Source organism: Dermacentor albipictus, chromosome 3 (genome assembly GCF_038994185.2).
Source record: "Dermacentor albipictus isolate Rhodes 1998 colony chromosome 3, USDA_Dalb.pri_finalv2, whole genome shotgun sequence".
NCBI classification, from domain to species: Eukaryota; Metazoa; Arthropoda; class Arachnida; order Ixodida; family Ixodidae; genus Dermacentor; species Dermacentor albipictus.
In genome coordinates this window covers 40155439-40180610 of record NC_091823.1, presented here as the reverse complement: position 1 = coordinate 40180610, position 25172 = coordinate 40155439, and the positions used below count along the sequence as shown (strand labels likewise).

At 45.9% G+C, this 25172-nt stretch overlaps 3 protein-coding genes across 3 annotated transcripts in view; 2 read left to right on the top strand and 1 right to left on the bottom strand.

The window, feature by feature from the left end:
- LOC135902616 (cytochrome P450 3A8-like) overlaps window positions 1-19755 on the top strand; it is a 23810-nt gene extending 4055 nt beyond the window's left edge. Inside the window, exons 2-11 of the mRNA XM_065432811.2 lie at window positions 1576-1672; window positions 4216-4268; window positions 6043-6139; window positions 6787-6912; window positions 10196-10433; window positions 13928-14058; window positions 15420-15519; window positions 18579-18651; window positions 19145-19253; window positions 19684-19755. Of these exons, the coding sequence (XP_065288883.2) occupies window positions 1576-1672; window positions 4216-4268; window positions 6043-6139; window positions 6787-6912; window positions 10196-10433; window positions 13928-14058; window positions 15420-15519; window positions 18579-18651; window positions 19145-19253; window positions 19684-19755 (1096 nt within the window). The remainder of the gene's footprint in view (window positions 1-1575; window positions 1673-4215; window positions 4269-6042; window positions 6140-6786; window positions 6913-10195; window positions 10434-13927; window positions 14059-15419; window positions 15520-18578; window positions 18652-19144; window positions 19254-19683) is intronic.
- Window positions 19734-23596, top strand: LOC135906440 (myb/SANT-like DNA-binding domain-containing protein 1). Its single transcript, XM_065437831.2, has 3 exons — window positions 19734-20432; window positions 21544-21682; window positions 22455-23596. Exons 1-3 carry the CDS (start codon window positions 20077-20079, stop codon window positions 22866-22868), a joined length of 909 nt encoding a protein of 302 aa, XP_065293903.1. The 5' UTR covers window positions 19734-20076; the 3' UTR covers window positions 22869-23596.
- Window positions 23038-25172, bottom strand: LOC139057354 (uncharacterized). Its single transcript, XM_070535383.1, has 2 exons — window positions 24321-25172; window positions 23038-23626 (listed from the first exon to the last, which is right to left on the bottom strand). The coding sequence occupies exons 1-2, from the start codon at window positions 25034-25036 to the stop codon at window positions 23038-23040; spliced, it is 1305 nt and encodes a 434-aa protein (XP_070391484.1). The 5' UTR covers window positions 25037-25172.

The window sequence follows — 25172 nt, the reverse complement described above, 5'->3', positions numbered from 1 at the left end:
TCGTTTAGTTTGATCTTGCCGAGTAAAATCAAATTATGGGGTTTTACGTGCCGAAACCACTTTCTGATTATGAGGCACGCCGTAGTGGAGGACTCCGAAAATTTCGACCACCTGGGGTTCTTTAACGTGCACCTAAATCTAAGCACACGGGTGTTTTCGCATTTCGCCCCCATCGAAATGCGGCCGCCGCGGCCGGCATTCGATCCCGCGACCTCATGCTCAGCAGCCTAACACCATAGCCACTGAGCAACCACGGCGGGTCTTGCCGAGTAACGCAAGTGACAGCCTGCGCGGGCAAGCAACGCGCAGAAAACACAGGATTTCTAGTGCGAGGGTGACATGGCGTCGCGTCGATGCCCTCTCCCATCACGGAACCCACGTGGTAAGCTAGCGCTGCAGCAGATGTTCATCTTCAGCCGCTTTGCTCCACCAAGACGAGCTTGTGACGTGGCGTCGCAGCCAATGGGAAATGAAGCGCCGTTTCGCCACTACTGATGACAGACGCCGGCTTTTCTGCTCGATGGGTCATTTGACGCTTTCGCATCAAAAAACTCCAAAGATGCACCCCAAACTGTCTATGAGCACGAGAACATTCAATGTTCCGCACATGGCTAAAGGAAGGCACAGAAGCGAGCACTAAAGATGCACAGACGTAAACGATGATGTTGTAAGTGGCCGGCGGAGTGGCTTATCGCATCGTCATACAGGCCGATGGCTAGCTCGTTCTCTAACGCACTCGCTAAGCATGCAACCACGTCTTCACCTTTCCTCAGTAGCGATGCTGACTACAGCCCCGTCACACTGTAAACAAGTGAAAACACTGAAAAATTGTGAGGAGAGTCACAGAAATCCACACTAATGTAAACGCGAGATGACCAACGGAACTACACGTAACGACAAAACATAAGAGATAACTGCAACACTACATCCAAGCAAGACAGAGCTTCACAGGAAGATGAGGAGTTGGAAGTTGAAGTTGTCAGCAGAAGGTAAACAAAAGATGTGCGTGGAGTCAGGATTTTCTAAAGTGGGTCTTGCCTTCATCAGGGCTCTGAAAAGACAGGTCCCCTTGTCGAAACGTTGGCACCAGTGTGGGACAACTTTTGTTCAACCACTGCTCATTGCATCACTGCACGCAACAGGACCAAACATGTATGGCACGCATATGATCTGTCACACTTAATGGTGATAGAACAAGCGATGCCACTAAAGCCCATGTTTCGACAAGGGCATTTGTCTTAGTGACGAAGACAAGTTCTCTCACCATAACAAGTACCCGAGTCAGAACGTTGGCTTCAGCGACATTGCTTGATCTACCAGTGTTAATCACTTCGTCTCCACCTTCCTGTTAACCGCTCTCTTGCTTTGGACTCTTTTGGAGTCCAAATATGAAAAATTCGACTCAGACGCGACGATTTAACACAAAGCCACATATATTAGAATTTTAAAAAGGCATTTTCAAAGCGATAGCGTTGAAAGTGATGCCTTCATAAAAAGCAGAGGAAAAGAAAAACCTGCATCTCCCTTGTTGCGCTAAGCACGTCATTTGCTACCTTTCCTTTTGTTTGTTTCCAGATGGCGACAGAGGCATTTCGCTTACTTCAAAGCTCTGGGAATACCTGGCCCCGAACCGAGTCTGCTATGGGGAAACATTCGGGAGTATCACGAAACGGTGAGGAGCTGTTAGGTAACATTACAACAACCCTCACGGCATTTGCTATGCCAAAAATAGCCACTATCACTGCAGCTACGCGTCTAAGCGGCTTCAGCATGACGGTAATATTACTGGTGTTGTCTGTTTGCTTGTTTAATTACTGTTGGTGAACGGGAAAGTAGGCTATACATCAGAGCCGGGTATCAAATAATTGAGGCTACCTCTTTCTCCGCGTAACAGTCATACACGTGTCGCGGATAATGTACAGGAAAAAAACACGTGTCAATAATACAAAAACGATGTGAATCTCCGAACTCGAGCAGCTCGCTCTTTTCATTCAGTAAAATTAGTACGTCTTGGTGCTCATAACACATTTTACTCGCCTGCTGCATCTCTTCATGCCGACGACCATGGACGAAGGAAAAAAAACTGAGAAGCCCTGCCCCTACCACGCGCTAGGAGAAAAGTGCGGAGGAAGGCATATGGTATCTTTTTGCTGTTGCAGCCATTTTATCTTAGAGCAATGGTGGTTTTGTTATTTATGCTGGTGTGTGCTCATGCGTGTGCTGCCCCGTAGGTATCGTACCGTGGCAAAGACGTCGCGTGTGCAGGATTGCGTTTAGCCTCCGTGTTTTGTTCCTGCTTGTCTTCTAGACCGGGCTCTCCCGGCTGCTGTTGCCAGATGGGACTGGTAGAAGTAAAAAGCGTGAATCGAGCGAGCATGCAAAGCCGTACACTGCGTACCACGCCACGGACGAAGGGGGATCTGGGAATCGATTTGCCGTCTTCGGTGGATTCGTGCTAACGTGGCATCACACACCGAAACCGCTGTGCTTCACAATATGTACGATAAACACCTTTCACTCCAGTGACAGCTGTGTAGTGTTACTGCTTTTAACAGCGGACGTTGCATTTGTGGCACCTAAAACAGCCACACGGATGGCTAGGAAAGAAGCGGCTGCTGTGAGTAATTAAGGGACGAACCATCCTTACCGCTTATCTGTGTGTTTGAGGGGCGCACGGAAGTGGAGGTTGGCGGATGCGGCGCAAGAGTGAACAAGGCTGGACAGAAGAACGTACGCCTGCGCGCACAGCAAATGACTGATGGTCGCACGTAGGCCCGATCAAAGCGCTAGCCACACACGTACGCGCTCATTGTTCGGCACCGGGTGAAGGCTACCACACTTCACTTACGTGGGAAATACGTGGGAAGGCTTCACTTACCGTGGGAAATACTTCAGGCCGTAGTCAGGGCACTTAAACGCGTAACGACGTTCTCCTATGCCGGCCTCTTCGTCGGCGCGCTGTGGCTCATCACATGTGCGTGGTGGGCGGTGGCCCGAAACTTGTTCGATAAAGCAAAACGATTCCTATAGAGCCACGACCAGCAATCGTGTTTGTTCTCATAAGCTGAAGATGGGCTAGCCATAGGTCGTGATGCGCGTAAAGTGTGCTGCCGGTCATCACCTGTGCATTCTTCCAGTGGAGTGACAATGCGTAGATTTATTTTCAGAAAAGCCGGCAAAAGTAGCCGGGGCCTCGCAGTCGGACTCGCGGAGTTCATTATGAACTCTCCATTCAGCGCTAGAGCCCAATAGTCAAAGCGACTTAGGGAACGGTATCACGACTGTTTATACTGCGACTGGACCCATTGATCGGGTCACTACGGGGCGCGCACGTCCGCACAGCCCGGCGTGGTTGCGCGCCGAAGACGAGAAATGTAAACAAGAGAGGAGGATCCGCACCGGCAAGATGGCGGAGTAATGCCACCTTCCGGCGTTACTGAGCTCCACAAAGAGTGACGTGATAGCCTTTTCTCAATTTTTCCTTTCTCCATGATACCGACTGTAGCCAACGTGGCGCTCTTGAAAGAAATAGAACATAAGCTGCTTCCGAAAACCGCGAACGAAACAAATCTCAATGGCAGCCTGAGAGTCTGCTATTAGCTTAGACAGAAGCCGGCTGCATGCAGGCAGAATAACAAAGAAAAGGCGAAAAGAAAGAGGTACCCTCCCTGTACTTGGCGAGTTTACTGTGAGCAATTTCTTGTGAACCAAGGCTGCGGAAATTGCTAAGTCACACAAGAGTGAAGAAAGTAGAGAGGACGACTAAAACACAAATATCTAAAAAAGTATGTGAATGACAATTGCTCTAACGAAGCATGGAGTGTGTTGTGCTAAAGGTGCGTTTATTTTACCGTGCTTTACAAAGTAACATTTTGCCAGAGATGCCTTAACCCAGGACTTCTATAGGCCAATTCAGCATGATGGGCTGTCTCACAATGAAATTAATAAACTATAACAGCGAGTGCTGTGTACGGGGGACGTATCTAGTACGTGTGTCTTTGTGCGTTGTGTTTGCGTGGTTGCACGTGTGCCTGTTTGCGCTCTTTTAATTATCGAAGATAACTATAACACACCAGCACTAAAAACCGCATGCTACACCATCGCTGTCGGCGGATGATCAAAATGATGACGAACTCGTAACGTGCAAGCGAGGGCTGCCGGCACAGAGACCGTCGCTATCTGCTTTGTCTCAATTTCGTCTTATGTTTCTGACAGCATCATCACAAGGTTCTCGAGAAGTGGCTGGCAAAGTACGGCGACACTTTTGGGTAAGATCAACATGCGCAAATAAACAGTTCGATAAGCGTCTTTGTTTGCATGAATGTGTCTGTGTGCGCGCGGACTAGAAAAACGTATAAGACATGCTATGTTATAAGTAAAGTTTAGGATTTGCAGTTTAAACCGAAAAATGAAAGAAAAGTAGGTTGAATTTTTTCGTTGAAATTTTTTATTTCAATGGAGAATGGTCAGTGAAAGGAAATTTATTAGCGACGTAACAAGCAAACCTGCATATTCGTTTCAACGCAAGAGCCTGACGAGGTCAAGATAACGTGCCATCGTTGCCGTCCAAGCAATCCCTGAGTAATGTTTACGTTTTTTCGTAATTACGTCCGTTTTTCCTACCGAAGCGACAAAAGCCATAAGGCGGGAGTGGTGTGAGCGTACGCATACAGGATTGCGGAGCCCTGGCCCGGGCCCTTGCAGAGAGAGAGAGAGAAAAGCAGAGGAAAGATAGGTAGGTTGGCCAGAGATGATCTCTGGTTGGCTACCCTGTAATGGGGAGGGGGGGGGGCAAAGGGATGCGATAGGTGAGAGAGAGAAAAGGATGAAAAAAAATGAAAAAGAAAAACTTGCAGTATTGGCGCGGCGGCCACTGTGACGGATCACGTAACTTTCCGAGTTCAGTGAACGTAACGCGTGATCGCATCTAACCAACCGCTATTTTTTACGTCAATCATTAGATGCCTGTGCCAGCATAATGGTACGAGTGAAGTCTCATTCCCTATTCGTGTTTGAATATCAAATACGCTCAGTCTTAATTCCTGCACAGTCATATCGCGGTATGGCTTTATGCCCTTGCTAGACTACTTGTCGCAAATTTTGTTAGCCTGTGTATTGTGTACTTCAGTTTTTTTTTTGTACGTATTTCGCATTAAAACGTACGCGTACCGTGGAGTGAGTAGCTGTCAAAGAAGACCAGGTGGCCAAAATTAATGGATTTGTGCCAAAACGCGTTTTAAGCATTGAAGAAGGAAGCTGGCAGCCTAGACATACCAAACGTTCTGCAGTGAAACACAAGCACTAACCTTGTCCGTCGTACATGTTCCTATTTTAGTCCGCACCTTCGTAGCGCTATTTTCTTCAAGTATGCAAAACCAACTCGCCCCCATCAAGCTTCTGCTGTGTATTGTATTTAACCACAGTGACGATGAACGGGATCCGCAGGTAAACTGCACGTTTCAGCTTCGATAAAATTAATGAACCAGGTATCTACTGAAAAAAAAAAAGAAACGGTAAGCTCGACGCCAAGGAAATATCTACCAAAAAGAAACCGGTGAAAGTTCATCTGGAAAAATTATATTCTGCGAAATAGAAGGTATGTCTGGTGGGCATGAAAACCGGAAAAAAGGTATGCCATATTTTGCGAAAGTAACAATTGAAAGCGCTGGACCCGAGTTACAAGAATATAATTTAATTAAGCTGAAGTCATAATTCTGAATTTCAACATGCGTTCCATGATTCTTTCATATAATATCGCAAATTGCGTTTTGAAAAAAACATGAAAGCTTCGTTTGGAGTGATGTTCACTAAGGTAATAGTGTTCAAGAGCAAATACACGGTGCATAGACGATGCTTTAGAAGAATACAACGTTAAGCAGCCATATTTCTTTTTTTGCTTCAGTGTCACGCTTGCAAAGGAGCCAATACAAGACGTGACCATAGATCTTCTAAAATGAACTTCCCAACCAGTTCTGAATGCGAGTACTCGTTATCATTTTACGCCGTTCCAGAATAGGCAAAACATCTTCTTACCATTTGCAGATTTTACGATGGAGATGTGCCTTTTGTTGTGACAAAAGACTTGGACTTCTTGGAATACATTTTGGTTCGGAACTTCCAAAACTTCACGGATCGGGGGGTAAGCCTACTATGACGAATAACTTAGAAGCAGCTTTAGCACCAGCCATAAAAAATACACAAATCAGCCTGTCCACTAGAAAAAGAATCATTCGTAGCTCAGGAACTCAACGATAACAGCACCCGGGTGGCTCATTGGCTGTGGCGTTGTATTGTGGAGTACAAGGTCGCAGGTTCGAATACCGGCCGCGGCGGAAGAATTTTGACGTATCTCAATGCAAAAACGCTCGTGTGCGGAGCTTTTGGTGCACCTTAAAGAACCGCATGTAGCCAATGCTCATCCGAAGACGCTCACTATGGTGTACTTCAAACGCCACTGTGAAGTTTTCAAGCGTTAAATTTCATAAATAAATATTTAAAGAAATAAGTGCCTCAAGCGAGATGTAGCCCAGTTTCTGCGCGGGCGTTGCCCTGACGACTACTTTGTTACAGTAGCAGCTTTTAGAATGCCTACCTCTATCTGAAAAAGATTAGTCATTTATATCACGAGGTAAGAGTTCGGGTACATTTTGCACGTAAGCTTATACTATAAGGATCGAGTCACCTATTTTGATCAGTCCTGCTGTGTTTAACTTGCAACTAAGCCGTAACAATTGTGTACTAGCTGTTAAAGTCATTGTCAGTTTCTTGTTTCTTTTTTTTAATAAGAGAGGAATGGTGATGGAGCAAAGTCATCCTCTTTTGGGCAACGCTATTGTCCACGCTGAAGGCACCCAGTGGAGAAACGTACGACGATCTCTTGCACCCGGTTTCACCCCCGCAAAGCTAAAGCAGGTAAGGCGTGATTTCGATTAAACGAAATTTATAACAATATCAATGCATGGTCGGGGCTGTCTTTTATTTTTCTTTACTCAGATATAGCCTAAGAAAATGCCGATGCAAAAAAGGAACAAATGCTTGACGCGGTCTCGGCCCCCATTACATAAGTACACAACAATTTAGCGCTAAACGATTCGGGCAGACAGGGAATGCGCAACTTGGAGAAAAATTCAAGTACATAACTTGAAAAAGTCAACTGTTCAATTAACTGTTTAGAGCTGCTAATGTTGTACAGAAGGAAACAAGAGTGCATGAACAAGAAGGAGCACGCTTCCTCTTCATGCACTCTTCTTTCCTTCCGAACTACTTTACCGCACCCCTTGGCGCAAAAGGCAGTTAATTAGCTTTCAACGAATTGCACAATTTTGTCTCCGATATTCACCAGCGCTAGTTCTGCAGACTTTCTTCTCTCAAAACCGTACTGAGCGGAATTTATTGGTTGGTGCTTTCCAAAGAAACGAGCTATGCTATCGTTAACGACGCGCTCAGATATTTTGTAAAACCTAGAGAAGACAGAGTGGCCTGTACTTCTTAATGTTAGACTGATACCCACCCTTGAACACAGGAGTAGCACTCGAAATTTGTAACTGCTCGGGAAAATCCCCCGACACAAGCACATAAATAGTGTCAGATAATACTGTGGCAAATTCAAACGCACATTCCAAGGTCGTTCCGCATTGAATGTATATTGGTATAGTGCTTCCCGAACAATGTTAACGACAAACTGTTCCTCATAAGCCTGAATGATTACTAAGAAACACATGATTCTCCTTCTATCAGGGGGAGTAGCGCAAGTTACCATAATCTGTGTTCACCTACCATCGACAGAACAAGGTGTTATTAATGGCGCGAACATCGAGTGACACTTTTGTTCCTGGCGCAGCAATTCGGGCTCGCCTCCTGCGACAACCGGGGAGTAAACTCAAAATAAATAGGAAAAAAGTATAGAAAGAATAGTACACCACAAAATCACAGTGTTTCATTACAGATATAATATCAGGTCATAAGTTTAGTTACAAGTTGACTTACTGAAGTGTCTGGAACAATTAGAGTTAACTAGAAATCACTGAGACGACCTGGGACAAAATTCAAAATATTTCAGAAAAAAATAGAAACAAATATAGTACTGTCAAAAACTCATGCGTTTCATTATAGATATGATATCAGAGCATAAGTTTAGTTACAAGTTGAGTTACTGTAGTGTATGGAATAATTAGAATCATTTAGAAATCACTGATTACAGCACACCAAAGCACAGAATCGAACACCTCAGAGCACGGCATGTGAGTACGGCTTTGGCGAAATTTATGGAAACCCGGAAGTAGAGAGCGGAAGTAAGTACGTCACTAATGACGACAAACTAAATAAGGTGGCGTGATATTTAATCGGCTAATTAATGAAAAACGGTTGCCTGCGAGTTAGGTTTGTGCGTTGCGTCCGCCTACCATTTTTTATCGCTCTTGCCGAGCGCATTATGTTTCCAGTCTCAGTCATTCTAGGCTTTATTTATTCACTGGCGGAGATTACGACCTAGTCTGTACTAAGTTCGACCATGGAGTGTTCGCCACTCCGGCACACATTTTAGGCAGCCTAAGCACCGATATATGTCTCAAGATATCTGTGCTCGCGCCGCGCTTCGACGCGTACGATGTGTCCTGCACCAACCGTGCATGCGTGAGGCGCGTGGGGGAGAGCGTTCGCGCGCCAGCAAGCATGCGTGTAGTTTGGCTTAAGAAACTTGTCACGCGGCAGCCGTGTTTCCCTCTTGCGCTTCTTTCTTTAAACGCTGCGCCATCTAGCGGCGCTGTCGAGAAGTCCGTGCATGACTTCCGAGACGAGAAGCGTGGCCCGCCGGTGCGTGCGAACGCTGACAATTATTCCCTCGTTTGCCGCACATCCGGTGGTACATACACAGCGAACCAAGTCGGCGAGAGGTTTACTAAAGAGCGGTGCATAAACGGTGCATTCATGGCGCAGCTCGGTAAAGTGAAACGGCGCGACAGACGTCTATTGAAAAGCAGCGCATACCAAGTGCACTAGTCGCGCAACACCCTAAAGCGTCGGGTTGCTGTCCTTGAGGAACCCTTGTGACATGGGTCTGATTCCGTTCAGCATCGGACAACCCTAAGCGATCTTTTTCGTCATTGTAGATCGGGGCATTCCCAGTGGCATATACCTAGTTATGCACGTCGGCGCCATAGGCGTTCTTTGACGAGCGGCAGACACCTGCTGGCACCCACCCAATGACCCAAGTTCGCAACGAAAAGGTTCGTTGCAAAACAGCACAGACCTAATGGGCCATTCCCAGTGCTCCAAGTCGTTCTTGACCCAGTGCAGTGCCGTTCTTGAGGTTCGTTCAAGAACGGCACGTACGTACGCATTGCCGCATACTCAGGGACCCAAGTTTGTGCGATGTTTAGTGTCGAACCCAGATAGATAGATAGATAGATAGATAGATAGATAGATAGATAGATAGATAGATAGATAGATAGATAGATAGATAGATAGATAGATAGATAGATAGATAGATAGATAGATAGATAGATAGATAGACAGACAGACAGACAGACAGACAGACAGACAGACAGACAGACAGACAGACAGACAGACAGACAGACAGACAGACAGACAGACAGACAGACAGACAGACAGACAGACAGACAGACAGACAGACAGACAGACAGACAGACAGACAGACAGACAGACAGACAGACAGACAGACAGACAGACAGACAGACAGACAGACAGACAGACAGACAGATAGATAGATAGATAGATAGATAGATAGATAGATAGATAGATAGATAGATAGATAGATAGATAGATAGATAGATAGATAGATAGATAGATAGATGGATAGATGGATAGATAGATAGATAGATAGATAGATAGATAGATAGATAGATAGACAGACAGACAGACAGACAGACAGACAGACAGACAGACAGACAGACAGACAGACAGGCAGGCAGACAGACAGACAGACAGACAGACAGACAGACAGACAGACAGACAGACAGACAGACAGACAGACAGACAGACAGACAGACAGACAGATAGATAGATAGATAGATAGATAGATAGATAGATAGATAGATAGATAGATAGATAGATAGATAGATAGATAGATAGATAGATAGATAGATAGATAGATAGATAGATCTACGAAGAATGGAGAAGAACTGTGTGAGGTGCACTAAGAATGCCAACTAAGTAAATGTTTCTTACGTTTCGGCAGATGATGACAAGTCTGAAGAACGGCGCGGACATATTCCTGGATATTGTCGGAGAGCACGCCGACAGTGGTCGTGAAGTGAACCTGTACCCCATCTACCAAAAATTAACCATGGACTACGTGGGTCGTGCAGCATTCGGCGTCGACTTCAGCTTCCAGAGAGGACCAGAAAGCGCCCTCGCGGCCGCCGCCAAAGCGGTGCTGAGAGGGATCATGAAGGGACCCGTTCACTTCATCTGCCGTAAGTGAGAGGCGCACATCTGGCTGTCTCCATGTTTTTTTTAAATTTATTGACGCGACAGAAGAAGGTTATTGCACTAATCCGGCGCTCGCTACTCCCTGGCTCTTGAATAGGTGGCACATACATCGTACCGTTACGTTATCCCATACAAATCAAAATAACACTGCGACATTTCAAAGAAACTCTCTAAGCTATAATGTGAACAACAATATCGCATACCTCAATGGAATAAGGTAAAAAATTACTCAAGTAGTAATGCGAACCCCAACGGTATCGCATATGGAAAGAGACAGAAAAACAAGAGCAACAAACGCTCTTATAAACGAAGCGATTTAAAATTTATGGAGCATGGTAAATGTTAAGCGTACTTACACAGCGGAAGGAAACAGGCTAGAAGAGAGCATGACGTCAGGCAGATACAGCCTCCGCATGGCAACCTCCTCTGTGGCCACCCCTCGCTCTCTTCGGGACCCCTGCAGTGTGCTTGTGGACTCTTCAGAAGCTGGTCCTACACATATCTACGCATGGTTGCGGGAAGGTTTAAGGCATTGTTTGATTCGTCGTATTAGTGACGCCCACGCCACTCTCTACACATGCTCCGCGATGCTAGGAGCAGCTATATAATAGCGTTTTCTTGTTTTTATTTTTGTATTAATCTTTTTCTTTTTAGAATATAAAGCATGGTAAAGTAGGCTACGTCGGAGCCGGTTATCTCGAAATACCAAATTATTTGCTCAAGAGAATATAAAAACGAAAAAAATTAAAACAAGGAAGGAAACGAGGAATTATATAAAATATGCGCGATACGCCCCCAAACCCAAGCGCACGAAGATATTATTAGGGAGTTTTAGTGTTGGGGACGCAAGCGGCTTGCGTACGCAAGAACTAGGGGCGACGTTACTGCGCATGCGCAGACCGCTACGTCTACTTGCGTCCTTGGGTTGTAGGAGCGGCCGAAAACATCGCTGCCCCTAAGAGGTCACGCTACCCACGTGACTCTTGCGGTGTAGGAGAACTTACGAGTAGCTAGCGGGTAGATAATCTAATAAATATTTCGCCAAGTGTCGACAGACGTCGTTTTTATGTGTATTAGAGAGGTTTAGCGTGTCTGGTATTCGGATAAACGCAGTTGGGGTGTTGGGGCGGAGCCATAAACCGGAGCGTCCTGCTTGGTGCATCCACCTGGCGGCGCAAAGCTCAAATCGACAAAAGCAGCTAATATTGCTGTAACCAAGTATATTCTACTTCGCTGCTGGTGTAAATTATCGGCACTGGCTTAATTGTGTTGCTGCCAAAAATGTATACCCGCAGCAAAGTAAAATACACTTGGTTACTGCAATATTAGCTGTTTTTTCTGTTTGAGCTTTGCGCCACCAGGTGGCAGCACCATGCAGGCCGCTCTAGTTCATGGCTCCGCCCCAACGCCACAGCCTGCGTTTACCCGATTACCGGACGCTGTAAACCTCTCCATTAACTGCTTCTAATAAAAAGAGTTTAATGTACTTTACTTCATATGCTTCATTTCATATTTTATAACATGATAACGCAGCAACGATCAGACGTTGGTGGTGCTGCGAGCGCATGCGACCTCATTGCGGTTTGCGTTTGGGGCCGCTAACCTATAACACGTTTCTGCTTGCGTACGCAAACGCAAACGCACCCAAGCGCTTGGGGCCCCAACGCCTTGCGTCCCCAATACTAAAACTCTCTAATTCTTATCTACGGGCACCAGCACCGAGAGCACAGTACAGTAACTATGGTATGGTCGCTCATTGCACTCGAGTGAAGGAGTCCACACAAGTATTTTAGTAAGCACTAACTCATAGGCACAACCACCGCGACATCAATTGGTTATAAAAAGACCACAATGTAGAAGACAAAACAGTAATCTCATTTGTAGGCAGTATATAAATTTAGTCTTCACTAAAACATCGCGAAGGGCAGTTACAGCACACCTCTGCTTTTCACTTGGCTATACCGTCGGGAGGGCCTATTTCCCGTACGCCTTCATATCAAGTCTTCAGAATTGTCATGTGACGCTCCCATAATGTTTTTCTTTTTCCTCTAGGGCACTAAAGCAAAATTTCATGGGAGTGCGGCCGGCATCTTCACCATCGTCGTCATCGTCATCACTTCTGCCGTCCGCGGCGTCGTTAGTAAGCAAGTCGTTGACGCGCTGCTGGCGCTTCACGACGGCCTTTCGATGCCTATAAAGTGTCCAGAACAGAAAACACTGCCCCGTCCTGCTGAGGACTCGATGCCCGGTGCTTAACGTCCGAATAATCTTGCCGCCCTTTGTTATCGCATCGCCATCATCATACTGCCGTCGCCTGCTCTCTTACCACCATTGTCGTTTTCGTAGTCGTCATTCTTTTCATCACCATATCATGTCCGTGTCATCGTTGTCGTTAGGCCAACTGCCGCGGATTGGGTGGCACTTAGGGCCTTTCCATTGAATGACCGTCTTGAGGTTTTTTTTTTCTTTTTTTACAGCGAAGCTGTATACCTCTACCGTACAAGGAAATTTTCGTGTCGTTGTTGGCGTGGTAGGAAAAAAATGGCCAGGCTTAGCTTGGTTAAGCCAAGAATGCGTGGCATATTGCGCGAGTTGGGGCCCAGCTTTTCCTCCGGCTGTCGTGACGTCACGTCACGCGGTTGCGCTAAAGGTCAATGGTGGCTGCCCGGCCGCGCCCAAGGGCTGAACTGAGTGATTGCAATATGCAACGCATAAAAATAGAAGCAACTTAATAACAAACATAGCAAACTTAAAAAGAGAATAGACCCGCGTATGAGACGCGCAGCAATGAAAAATGGCTCATACCCTCAATGGTGGCTGCCCGTAATTGTAAATTCCAAATACAGCGCAAAAAATACGCATGCACATAAAGAAGACACGAAAGACGCGAACAAGCGCTACTACCAACTGTTTATTCCAATTGACGCACTCTCCGATTTTATAAAGTGAACCACGCAGAAGTGTCACACCCCTTTTCCCATGCAAAAGTGATAAACATAACTAAAAACTAAAAAGGTGAACAAACATGCTACCTGCTTTAGATAGCAGAACTCAAGAAGTCCAGTTCGGCGCTGTGCAAAATCATAGATGCTGCGCTTACACAGACAGGTGAATTTTTGTCGATATGGAATGCTTCTAAAGCCACTCGAGCCGTGCGGTTTGCGGACTTGCCCAAGATAGTATTCTAAGATAGTAGTAACATAGTAGTAGTTTATGTGTATTCTTTGGGCTATATTTCGAATTTACAGCGTTAGACCGTCTAGCCCGACAGATGGTTCTTCTGAACATACAGGAAGCCCCTAGCTTTCGAAATGCGAGACAAATTCAACATTTGAAGCGATAAAAAGGGAGGATATGGACATGCAATTTAATTAGGACCGCACAACTGCAATACTGCGTTCACTTTGGCAATTATGCGCGTTATGCAACTGGAAGGGGGCTTATTCGTACGCGTTCTTATTTTCTTTTCGGTGCACAGAAAGTACCTCTACACTGGGTGCAGTTGTAAAGCCCCTTTACTGGATCAACATGCTTTTCGGCGCCTACGCCGCAATAGCTATGACAAAGGAGACGGCGAAAGTGATCGAACTCAGAAGAAAAAACCCAGAAGTGAGTATTCCTATAAAAACTCTGACACTTACTTTGTGGTGGCGAGCACGTGCTTAATGTCGCGATCAAAACGATAGGGTTCACTTCCATGTTACTGTTTCATACAGAGAAATAGCCCAAAAATTGACCACCTCAATTCAATGTTGTGTATAATTCTGTATTTACAATGCAGGTAGTCGTATTTTATTGGGCTGTTAAGCATGAGGTTGCGGGATCGAATCCCGGCCACGGCGAGCGTATTTCAATGGTGGCGAAATGCGAAAACACCCGTGTACTTGGATTTAGGTGCACGTTAACGAACCCTAGGTGGGCCAAATTTTCAGATTCTACCTATACGGCGTGCCTCATAAATAGAAGGTGGTTTTGGCACGTAACCCCCCCCCCCCCAATATAATTTTAGTAGTAATATTTTATAGGTATTTGTGTGTATAACGCACTGAATCTGCAATGTTGTAACGATTGGCTATTTGGTACATCTATTGTTCAAACGGAGATGTGTCAACCGATCTTGTGTGACACCGCTGGTTTAAGGGGAAAAGAAAGAGAGCAAAAAAAATCGAATCTTGTTGCACTGTGCTGCGAACTTTGTGTGAATCCATACTATGTGATATGCAATTGTACATTTTGTGTACAGGAGCCTCATGAGGTGCTGGACACATTTCGCGACAGTACATGTCTTGATATGTATCAAGAAAAACGTAATAAATCAAAACAAATCACATTTCGGCTCTGTAGATTATTGCGCTGTGTTCTAGTATTGTAAGACAGTCAGTTTTCTTTGATAAGCATAGTTAGACGCCTAACGTCAAGAAGAGAGGGTTTTGCCAGTCAAAAAAATTAGTGACGCAACTCTGGTGAGAGGCTACGAATATATTTAGGGAAAAAAAGCGCGCAAGTGGAACCATTTGCTCGTTATCAAGTGCCAAAGAAATTGATTGCGTTTATGTTTGCCATCAATGCTGTGTATTACTTGATTGATCGATTGATTCGTAGGTTCTGACGTTCAAGAGCAATACTGGGGATATTAGTTTAGTGCTGGGGACGAGATTTTAGAGCCGAGAGTTTTTTTTCTTTTACCTCGTGCCCAAGTTCAAGTAGGCGAGCGTTTGCGCATTTCGCCCCCCCCCCCCCTTTCAAAACGTACGCTGGTAACCAAACACGCGACGTTGTGTTTACCAGCAGACTCCCATATCCATCTAAGCCACCACGATATGTTCATGTATATGCTGCCTAAACATAAAGAATGCTGCGTTGTGATTGGGACTAGTTTCTCTCACTTAAATCATCACTGCTTCCGAAACGAATCACCTTGCCTAATTCAAGATAACAATAGCCTGTCTATTCAATTGCTTTGGTCTCAGTTACGAAAGCCCGACGTGCTTCAAAATCTGCTTGATGCTGAATATCTCGAAGACACCTCCAAGATTGGCAACGGAACATCAGAGAATGGCAAAGGACCAGGTGAGTGTTCTGCCACGTTATTAAAACAAAGACGTCTTCTACACGGACTGCGCAGTTGCAGCTACTAAGATTAACGATAACGGCCTACGTTGCCTTACAAAGAAAATGTAAGGCACTTGAATCTGCGGTTAACAAGAAAACCGGCGGTTAAACATTTGGGTTACTATTCCGAACTGAGGTGCAGCTGAACTGTGGTAGGCCGAACTAAAGTATAAAACATGGCAAGGCCGCTTCACACTTATGGCATGTTCTGTAGGTTGCTTCAGTGTACTCCATTAGCGCTAAGAAGGCCACGTAAGCAAACAATTGAACTTGAAGGAAGGAAGGAAGGAAAACTTTATTTGGTCCTGCAAGTAGTGATAATTCATCACTAAGCGGGCCGCTCCCACGTCGGGACCGGAAGGCCAAGCCTCACGGCCACATCGTGAGCCTGCTGGACAGCCCAGAATTGTTCATCCAGGTCCGGGCTGCGAAGTGCAGCCTCCCAATTGGACGCATTCTTGATCGCCGAGTCTTCAATTATTTCGCAAGACCAGAGCATGTGTTCGAGCGTGGCTAAACCACCACAATCTTGGCAATAAGGCTCTGTATACGTCTCTGGATAAAACATGTTCAGTCTCCGTGGGCAAGGATAAGTACCAGTCTGTAGGAAGCGTAATGTGAGTGCCTGAGCCCTGTTTAGTTTAGGATGCGGCAAACTGTAAACCCTGCGATTAAGAAGGAAATACTTCGTGATTTCATTGTATGTTGAAGGGGAGTCTCTATTCTCGGGGAGTACCGCCACGCCGTTGCGCGGGGCAGAGCGGAGGGTAAGATCTCGCGCTGCCTCATGAGCGGACTCATTGAGATTCGGAGGGGCTCCCTCGATCATCCCAAGGTGAGCAGGGAACCAACATAAGTAGTGTTGAGAGATCTCACATGTCTGCATAATTTTAAAAGCAACCTTAGCCACCGTGCCCTTCTCAAAGGCCCTAACGGCCGACTTTGAATCGCTATATACAAAAGGCCTGCGCCTGTCAACCAAGGCGAGCGCAATAGCCGCTTGCTCCGCGACCTCTGGCCTATCAGTCCGAACGGTAGCAGCGTTAACGAGACTGCCCTCATTGTCCACGACAACTATGGTAAACACCTTTCTCTCCGCGTTGAAAGAAGCATCGACGAAGCCAACCTTCTGATTCTCATCACGAATGAGTCTCAGTAGGCAAGCTCCCCTCGCCTTTCTTCTACCAACATTTCGCTCCGGATGCATGTTCCTGGGAACGGGCTTGACGTGATACCGATTAAGGACCTTCACGGGAATACCGACATGAAGCTGCGAAAGCTTCTCCTGAGGAACCCCTAACTCTCTCAGAATCTGCCGACCCGTGCTAGTCGTAGAGAGACGCACCATCTGCGTCCTCTCCTGAGCCTCAGCTATCTCATCCAAGGTATTATGAATTCCCAGCTGGAGAAGTCGGTCGGTGCTGGTGCACATTGGCACTCCCAACACTTTCTTCGTGATCTTCCTAATCTGCGTGTCAAGCTTCTCCTTCTCCGATGGTTTCCACTTGTGCATGGCCGCCACATAAGTAAAGTGACACAATACAAATGCGTGCATAAGTCTAATGAGACTGTCCTCCTTGAGCCCTGTCTGCCTGTTGGCCACCCTCTTCACTAGGCGTACCGCATTTTCTGTCTTGGCAATGATCTTCTGGATCGTCAGCGTGTTGGCGCCGTTCGAATCAATAATCATCCCCAGAACCCTAACCTTATCTACCCTAGGTATGAGATTGCCATTTCTTGTACGAAGCTGAATGCTCAGCTGGTCCACGGGGATCCATCCCCTTGGCTTGAAGCATTCACTATATTACTAAAATAGTTTAAAGCTGTACGTATAAGATGTACGACTTCATCAATACCAGAGTGTCATGCGTGAGAGTCCGTTTCCTTGTCACGCCTCCAGACTAAAACACTATTGACGCATGCTGCTTAGTAGTGGGACGTTATTGGAAAAGTCAAAGTGCTAGCGATGGCGATCAGGAAGTTGCGATGATCGCAGCGTGAGCCCACTGGAGTCCACCCTTTTGATCCAGGCTTTATTTCTCTGATGTTCCCCAAGATTTATTGTCAGGTTCTTTGAACTTCCATATATATAAATAAAAAGGTTCCCTTTATTTGCAATGGGCCTACCATCTCCTCAGCACCGGCACTGCCAATGATATTAAATAAATTACTTCTAAGCACGTTAGTTAGTAACATGCTTAGGGGGCACAGAAAGTTTTTTAGTAGGGGATATGACGAGTAATTCGCAAGACGTAGAAGTGAAATTACAGATGCTTCCGCTAATTGAAGCAGTCCCCAAAAAATTGCCGTATCTGCAGGAATCGGAGTGTCTTTCAAAGATGATGGAGACACTAAAAGAATAGCCATATCAAAAACCAAAATTTCAATTGGTATGAAGCATTTCGGGAGTACTGCACGATTATCGAGCATGTATAGGAAACACTGCTTGTGCGAGTCATTCGGGAGAGGTACGAGTTGTCGACAAAATGCTGTGGGAGCCCGCTAGAGTGTCTTACAATAAAACTAACTTAAGAAAAGTATGCTTAAAGACCCTCGCGGTAAGCAGGGAATAAAGATACCAATGTAAGAATCTGCCCAGGGTATATTTTAACTCAAGTGTCAGTAAATTTGGACACTGAGAAATGTTTTACATCATCAAAAATATAACTAAAAAGCCTATATCAGATCGCTGTGCGTAGCGGCGAGCGATGGAGAGAATCGCGTGAGCCTTGCGTGTGTACCGGGAACCAAACAGCGCCTACAAGGCGCGGTGTATCACGATGGCATGAACCGCTTTGGTGGGAAAGTACAACAGCTTTACTGGTAAATGATAAATAATAATTTCGAATTGTCGCACGCCTCGTAAAGAGGTCCTTTAAAATGTTCTTTAAGCGCACGCACGCGAGCGTGCGTGTGTGCGTGTACTCATGCTCCGACTCTTTATGCACTCATACAACGCTTCGCTGTTATGCATTACAACTCGTTGTATCTGCTGCGATTTTCCATTGAATTTGCAGTGAACGTTTTCAAAAGACGTGCGTTGACGACGGATGAAGTTCTCGTGAGCGCTTCTGCATTGTTCGTCGCAGGGTAAGAAACAATAATTAAGACACTATAAATTATTCATCGCCATCAAAGTCGACAGTTTACTGCAACGGATGTCAGTCATAGAAAGAGTGTTATAGGATGAGAGTTCCTATGGCGACACAAAAATTTATGGCTTACTGCACGTCAGCCATTGATCGTTTCTAATAAATACTCATTCCAGACTCATCTCAGAGTGACGCTTGCATGTTTGGTAAAAAAAAAAGAAAAAACGGCCGATGTCTAAACATAAAGGACTTGTCCTAGCCTAAACGTGCCTGTGCTATTGGGCACCATTAACATGTAAAGGTCTGTAAGCATTCTTGAACTTGTATAAATTAAATTTGATTTTCAATTTTCAAACAGGATTAAGAGAAAGAGATATAGAACAAGTGATTGACTCTAATGTGTTGGTTATGAGAACACCGAGCCATAACTTGCGAATCTCGTTCGGTAAACGAGAACAACGCCCACGTAGGATTGTATCTCCCCATTGCAGGTATGACACGACTTCTACGTCACTAAGTTATATCACGTTCCTCTTGGCAAAACATCCAGATGTCCAGGACAGAGTTCGGAAAGAAGCCAACGATGCCCTTCCCAGTAATGTGAGCAGAGTGATTCTCTTATTTTTCGTTAGCTACAATGCCGTAGCCGTTTTGGAATTCGTTGTCGTCATTATAATCGCCGCCTTCATAACTTTCGTCGTCGTCATCCTTGTCATTATTATCATCATCATCAATATTGAACGAAAGAAACTTGAGTAAAGAGCATACGCGTCATAGCTACGCATTCGCGTGACAACCGTCATCTTTGCTTGCGTTATTGTATCATATATTAGGCGTGTGCGTTCCGTTTAGACTCCTAGAAAGCCGGCAATTATACCAATATAGCAGTTGACTAGTGTGGACTGCTATCATGCGTTGACGTGTATAACTATGCAGATCATATTTCAATGGAATGAACTATTATGAGTCTACTCTTCTGCCTAAGCTTTCTGTCTTTAGTCTGAAAGGTGCGCAATTTAAATTTTTATAGGAAGATTTGGACTATGACACCATTACGAGGAAGCTGCCGTACCTAATACCCCTGTCACACGGGAAGATTTAATGCCATTCGAATCAAATGGCATTCGCATGTAATCCCAATAATCGGGATTTACACGGGAAAATGTAATGTCATTCGAATGGAATGACACTTCACATCGAATGAGTTCGGAGAACTCATTCGCATTCGATTTCGAACCGAATGTATACTCTCCACCCCAGATCGACAACAGCGACATGCAATGCGAAAAAGTAATGCGTGCATCAGCAAAGCCAGAAGATATTTATTGAGACTTATAAAAACGAATAATTATTTTTACCGCGATGATATTTTCACCACTGGCTCTGCTCAAGCGCTATTACTCTTGGCATCAGGAGCACGGGGATGAGGAGTCTGTCGAGACGGTCGGCCATATTGTATGTTTGTTCAGCAACGGCAGCAGTGGTATGGTGCCTGGCTGTGGTTTTGTGTACTCTCGTGGTGGTGGTGGTGGTTCGTCGGTGTTGGACGTGCGGTGCCATGGCTACAGCTGCAGCGGACCCGAAAGAAAAAGCGCACTGGACACCCGAGGAGACATTCGCCCTTATCAAAATATGGGAAGACCATCTCCATGACTTAAGAAGGACGAAGCGCAACGCAAAAGTGTACCAGTTGATTGCTGAAAAGCTGCTCGATGCTGGCATCAGCAAGACTTTGAAAGAGACGAAGACAAAGATCGAAAATCTAGCAAACAAGTACAGGTGAGTGTATTTTGGCAGGAACTCACTTAAGCAGGACTGCGCGCGCCAGGAAGGCGGGGCTCTATCGCATGCGCGTGTCATTGTTTTGTAAGCGCCGCTGTGGGCAGCTCGAAGCTTTTGCTCCACTGAGCCCAACATTTGAAACGAATTATAGCTTCTCGTGCATTGTTTTCTGGTTAAAGCGACTGAAGAGAAAAGCACGACCCATGCATCGGCGCAGGCGGATTAGGTTACGCTATATAAACTTTACTCTTTCCTTACCACGGCACTAGGCACCAGTCACAGGCGATTGACGTTATTGAGCGCCAACATAAAAAAAAAGAACGCTGCGCTTCTGGACTCGTAGCGCCATCTGGGTGATTGTGTACAAAGTAGTGTTTCCTTTTCTGCACGGTTCACATTTTAACCGCGTGGCGCGGATTTTTAAAGGACGCGCGAGGGCAAAGGTGGAGGTGCACTTGATCGGCATGACGGCGTCGACATCCGGACCCGCGCGCGCTCGAAAGAAAGCAGTTTCGCGTGATCCCGACGATCGTAGAAGCGATCTTTAATTACTTTTCGAGCAGTGATGACTCGGACATCGATGTCGCGTCGTCGGAGTTCGGCAGATAAGCCGGGAACATCATCTGTTACCCGCCGCCAAGTTTCGTTTTCGCCTCTCGTTTTGTTTATTGATATCTACAACCGGTTTAATTGCCCTTTCGGTGTCCAAACTTATTTTTTTGTTTTTGTTTACGGTGTGTCCACTTCACTTGGACAAGACGTGCTACCACCAGGTTTCGAACCCAGAGAGATCCGGGCATTGACCACGCAATGACGCCCCGTAGAGGCCCGAAGCGGCTGGCGAGAGCTCTCGTTTTTTTTAGCCTGTCCTGTAGGGCGGAAGTCGTTCATGCCATATGTATAAACACCGACAAATATGCGCGGACGTTTATCCTTGAAAAACCGCCGTAGAGAATTTTTTCCCTGAATATATAAGTCAATCATCCGTAAAGATTGGCATGAATTTAATTAATTGTTTCAGTTTGGAAATTCTTGTTACGTATTTTGTAACTGCTGTTTATTTTCCGAAACATGCCTCATATTTCCTTTCATTCCTTTATTGTTGCAGAGACATCAACAAGAAAAAGGGCACTGGGCAAGGCCGTGTCACCTGGCCCTATTACTGGGATATTCACAAGTTCCTCAATGCCTTACCAATGAATGACCAGCGGGAAATGGTGGAAAGCCAGTGCAACACTGTGGAGGAGGTAAGATGTGCACATCTTGGGTGCATGTTGCCACCGATATTTGGTGCTTCTGAACTGCCTGACGAAGTTCGCTGGTCACTGACCATGGTCAAAAAGAAGTAACGTCTCGGCAGCGCTATGGCTCCCTTGTCCACAAATCTGCCTGTTATGTAGATATATGTGTTAATGGTGGCAATTTAACATGTTTGGTGCTGCAAGGTTTGCTTACAATGCTTGGAAAGCGATAGTCCGAATTCATGGAATAAGTGGTACCGAATATTGTCACTGACAAACGTACCACTTAGCAAGGTTGAGCCTTTACTCAGACAAGCCTTGTATAACATCAGCGCACAGCAGAGAGAAAGACTACGTGAGGCCATGAGCCAAGTCATACAGCTCGGCCACATGGTGGCTTTGGCAGAATTATGTTGCATGCACCACCGCACACGTAAGACAAACGCTGGAGCGCGTGGCTTCCATCAACATATTGCCACTAGGTCTGAGATCATATTCGGGTGGCAGCAAGGCACCCGCTTTCGCCAGCCTTCGCAAGTGCACCGTACAGCGTGGCCTTGGACCCTGCAGTCGGCACTCAGCGGCTCTTATGTCAGTGCAAGCCACGTGCTCGAGCATTTGTGTCAAGTGTGCGGGTGGCTGTGCATGCAATAGCCATTTCTTAGTGTGTTGTATTTTGACTTTGTGATAACCTGTGCATTCAGATCGAGTTTGTTTGCACTGAGAGTACTTCAAAATGGTTTTGGCATTATTAATTGCTCGTCACTTTCCATTTCAGATCATCCACCAAATGGAGAATGACCACAGAAGCGGAGACGACGGGGACACAGCCGCCAACATGAATGAGGATATGGCATATCCTACAGAGGATGACGCATCTGAAACATCATCAGAAACTTCGTGTCGTGCGCTTTCATCTCCTGTTGACGCTGGACCTTCACAAACTGGGACTCCCCAGCAAAATGCGTGTCGCCAGAGCTTACTGGGGCCTCGTGAAAGGAGAAAGAGGCAGCCATCGAATGCAAATCTGCTTGCGCAGCTCATTGAGGAGCAACGGCAGCTGCGTCTATGTTTAGAAAAAGGAATGCAGAAAGAAGAAAAGTTCAGAGAGAAGCAGATTCAGCTGCAGGAAGAAAGTGCGCAGCGTGAAAATTTATTTTTGGCGTGTTTGCGGGATTTGGGCAAAAAGTAAATGTTCAATGCCTGCATGTCTGTCAATGAGCATGATTGTTTTCATATTCACACGCTCTTCGAAGTACACACACACACACACACACACACACACACACACACACACACACACACACACACACACACACACACACACACACTGCTTCTCTGCTGTGGTGCAATGCTGCTGGTCATGTGGCCTGTTGAGCACGTCTCCAGAAGTATTGTGCCAGAGCAGCTCGAACACTGTGTCCTGTTCCACTTGACTGAGTGGTGGAGCGCGATGGCTGTGGAAACAGTTCATCAAATGCAGGCACATCTTGTTCCCACTGAGGATCCACAGGGTCTCTGAATGTCTCACAGATATTGTGAAGAACACATGCGGCCCTAATGGCTTGTTTAGCATTGGGCAACTTGCATTCTTGCCTCTTCATGACAAAACGAAAACGAGCTTTCAGGCGTCCAAATGCGTTTTCAACTATGCGTCTCGTTTTGGAAAGGTTATAATTGTAAGCAGCTTCGGGGGTGCCAGGTGATGCACTTGGGAAGGGCTTAAGCAGTGTTGCAGTCAGTGGAAATGCCTGGTCACACAGAATGAGTGGTGTTATAGCAGCACCTTCAATCATAATCACAGGCGAATCAAGGTGTCCGCTTTCAATAAGTGTGTGCAGCTTCGATCGCCCGTACACGTTGGCATCATGGCATCGGCCGGGAGCTCCAACATTGATATACCGGAACCGGTACTGGTGATCAACCAGGGCGAGCAGTATTACACTGTACCTGTATAAAAGAAACAAGCGCCAAATGTTGTATTGCTCATGCATAACAGTGGGCACTACTCTTTGCAGTATTTTAACCTGTCATAAACAGCCACGTTGAGAAAAGCAAACAACTGTGCGAGTTGCGCAACAGGCGCAGGCCACAGCATGACAGCTCCGGCATGCATGCTTGCCGATAATTTTATTTGTTGCCGCAAAGGAAAACTTCATGCGCGCAGGAATTTTCTAGCTATGGCTCTTGCACGACAAGTCCTGATACCTTCACACTGTTTGTACAGTAAAGGCATTTTAGGCAAAATTAGCACATGCATGCAACACTTTTTAGCAAATGACTGGAAGTTGTTTATAAGGAAAGCGTTCATTCAGCAAAACATCACGACTAGTTTGGCCTATGTATACATTTTTATGTATAGACAACGCACACACAGTTGACAGTAGCAGTTATGAAATTCTAGTGCGGGAAGTTCCAGAAATGCACCATTCTGAACACACTGCAGGTAGAGAAAATAAAATAAAGGCAACCTGAACTTTGGTGATTGTTATTTGCAGATACTTACGTATTTCATAGCTACTACTGCTAAAGCTTAATCAGTAACGATCGAAAACAATCGTTTATATTTCACAATATATCACGCAATGAAAAGTGAATTAATTTTTTAACTTCGCGCCAGCGTAGAGGTCTCGAAGGTACCTACCAGCCTTTGTAGTTATGGTAATCGATTGCGTTGTCCTTCGGCGGGGATATAGGAAAGTGACAACCATCGAGAGCGCCAATTGCCTGCGGGAAGCCAGTGAAGAAAAAGAACTCCCTCACGTGTTTTTCCAATTCGTGGCGCCGGACCATTCGAAGCCACTCTGCTTCAAGTTGTTCGGTGACAGCCTTACAAAACTCCCGAAATACGACGTTCACCGTCGACCGGCCGATGCCGAACAGATGGGCGATCGTTCGGTCTTCAGCACTTGAGCACAGCCGATACATCCCGACGGCCACTCTTTTTTCCACAGACAACGGCTTTCTCATGTTCGTCGTTTGGCGCTCCAAGGCGATCCTGCACGACTCCACAAGGTACCGGAATGTCGTCTGCGAGACACGGAAAGCTTGTCTGAAGTGATTCTCCCCGAGATGTGGAAGCGTCTCTTCGAACCAACGTTCATTTCGTTCAAATGCCCACCGCTCACGGTGAACTGTGGCGTCGGTAGCCATCATAGCAGCAATAGCGAATGAATTAGCTACTAATCTCAGTTTCAGGCTTGCGTTGATCTTCGATTGCGCTTCTTTTGCCAGTTCCAGTGCCCTCTCCTTGTTTCTTCGTTGTGCTCGGTAACAAATGTAAGAGGCAACTAGGGCGTTCACTTTTTCAATATCAACTGCGCTAGCTGCGCTTCCTCCACAGAGCGCCATATCGGCCATATTGCTTGTTTACACTTACCGGATTTGGGCTTGGCTTTAGTTGGGGCTTGGCTTGTGAAGTTCGAAGTACTTTTAGTTGTGAATAATTGGCGTCAAAATGTTTTCCTCCGTTTTAAAAGTACTCGCAAAGGTTCTT

What these genes read in the sequence shown, in the direction of transcription:
- LOC135906440 (XM_065437831.2), top strand. Translation starts at nt 20,077, where the DNA reads ATGAGGAGTCTGTCGAGACGGTCGGCCATATTGTATGTTTGTTCAGCA. An exon ending in AATCTAGCAAACAAGTACAG is followed by an intron (nt 20,433 to 21,543) that starts GTGAGTGTATTT and finishes TTATTGTTGCAG; the next exon opens with AGACATCAACAAGAAAAAGG. An exon ending in AGTGCAACACTGTGGAGGAG is followed by an intron (nt 21,683 to 22,454) that starts GTAAGATGTGCA and finishes TTTCCATTTCAG; the next exon opens with ATCATCCACCAAATGGAGAA.
- LOC139057354 (XM_070535383.1), bottom strand. Translation starts at nt 25,036, where the DNA reads ATGGCCGATATGGCGCTCTGTGGAGGAAGCGCAGCTAGCGCAGTTGAT. An exon ending in TACCATAACTACAAAGGCTG is followed by an intron (nt 23,627 to 24,320) that starts GTAGGTACCTTC and finishes TCTTTTATACAG; the next exon opens with GTACAGTGTAATACTGCTCG.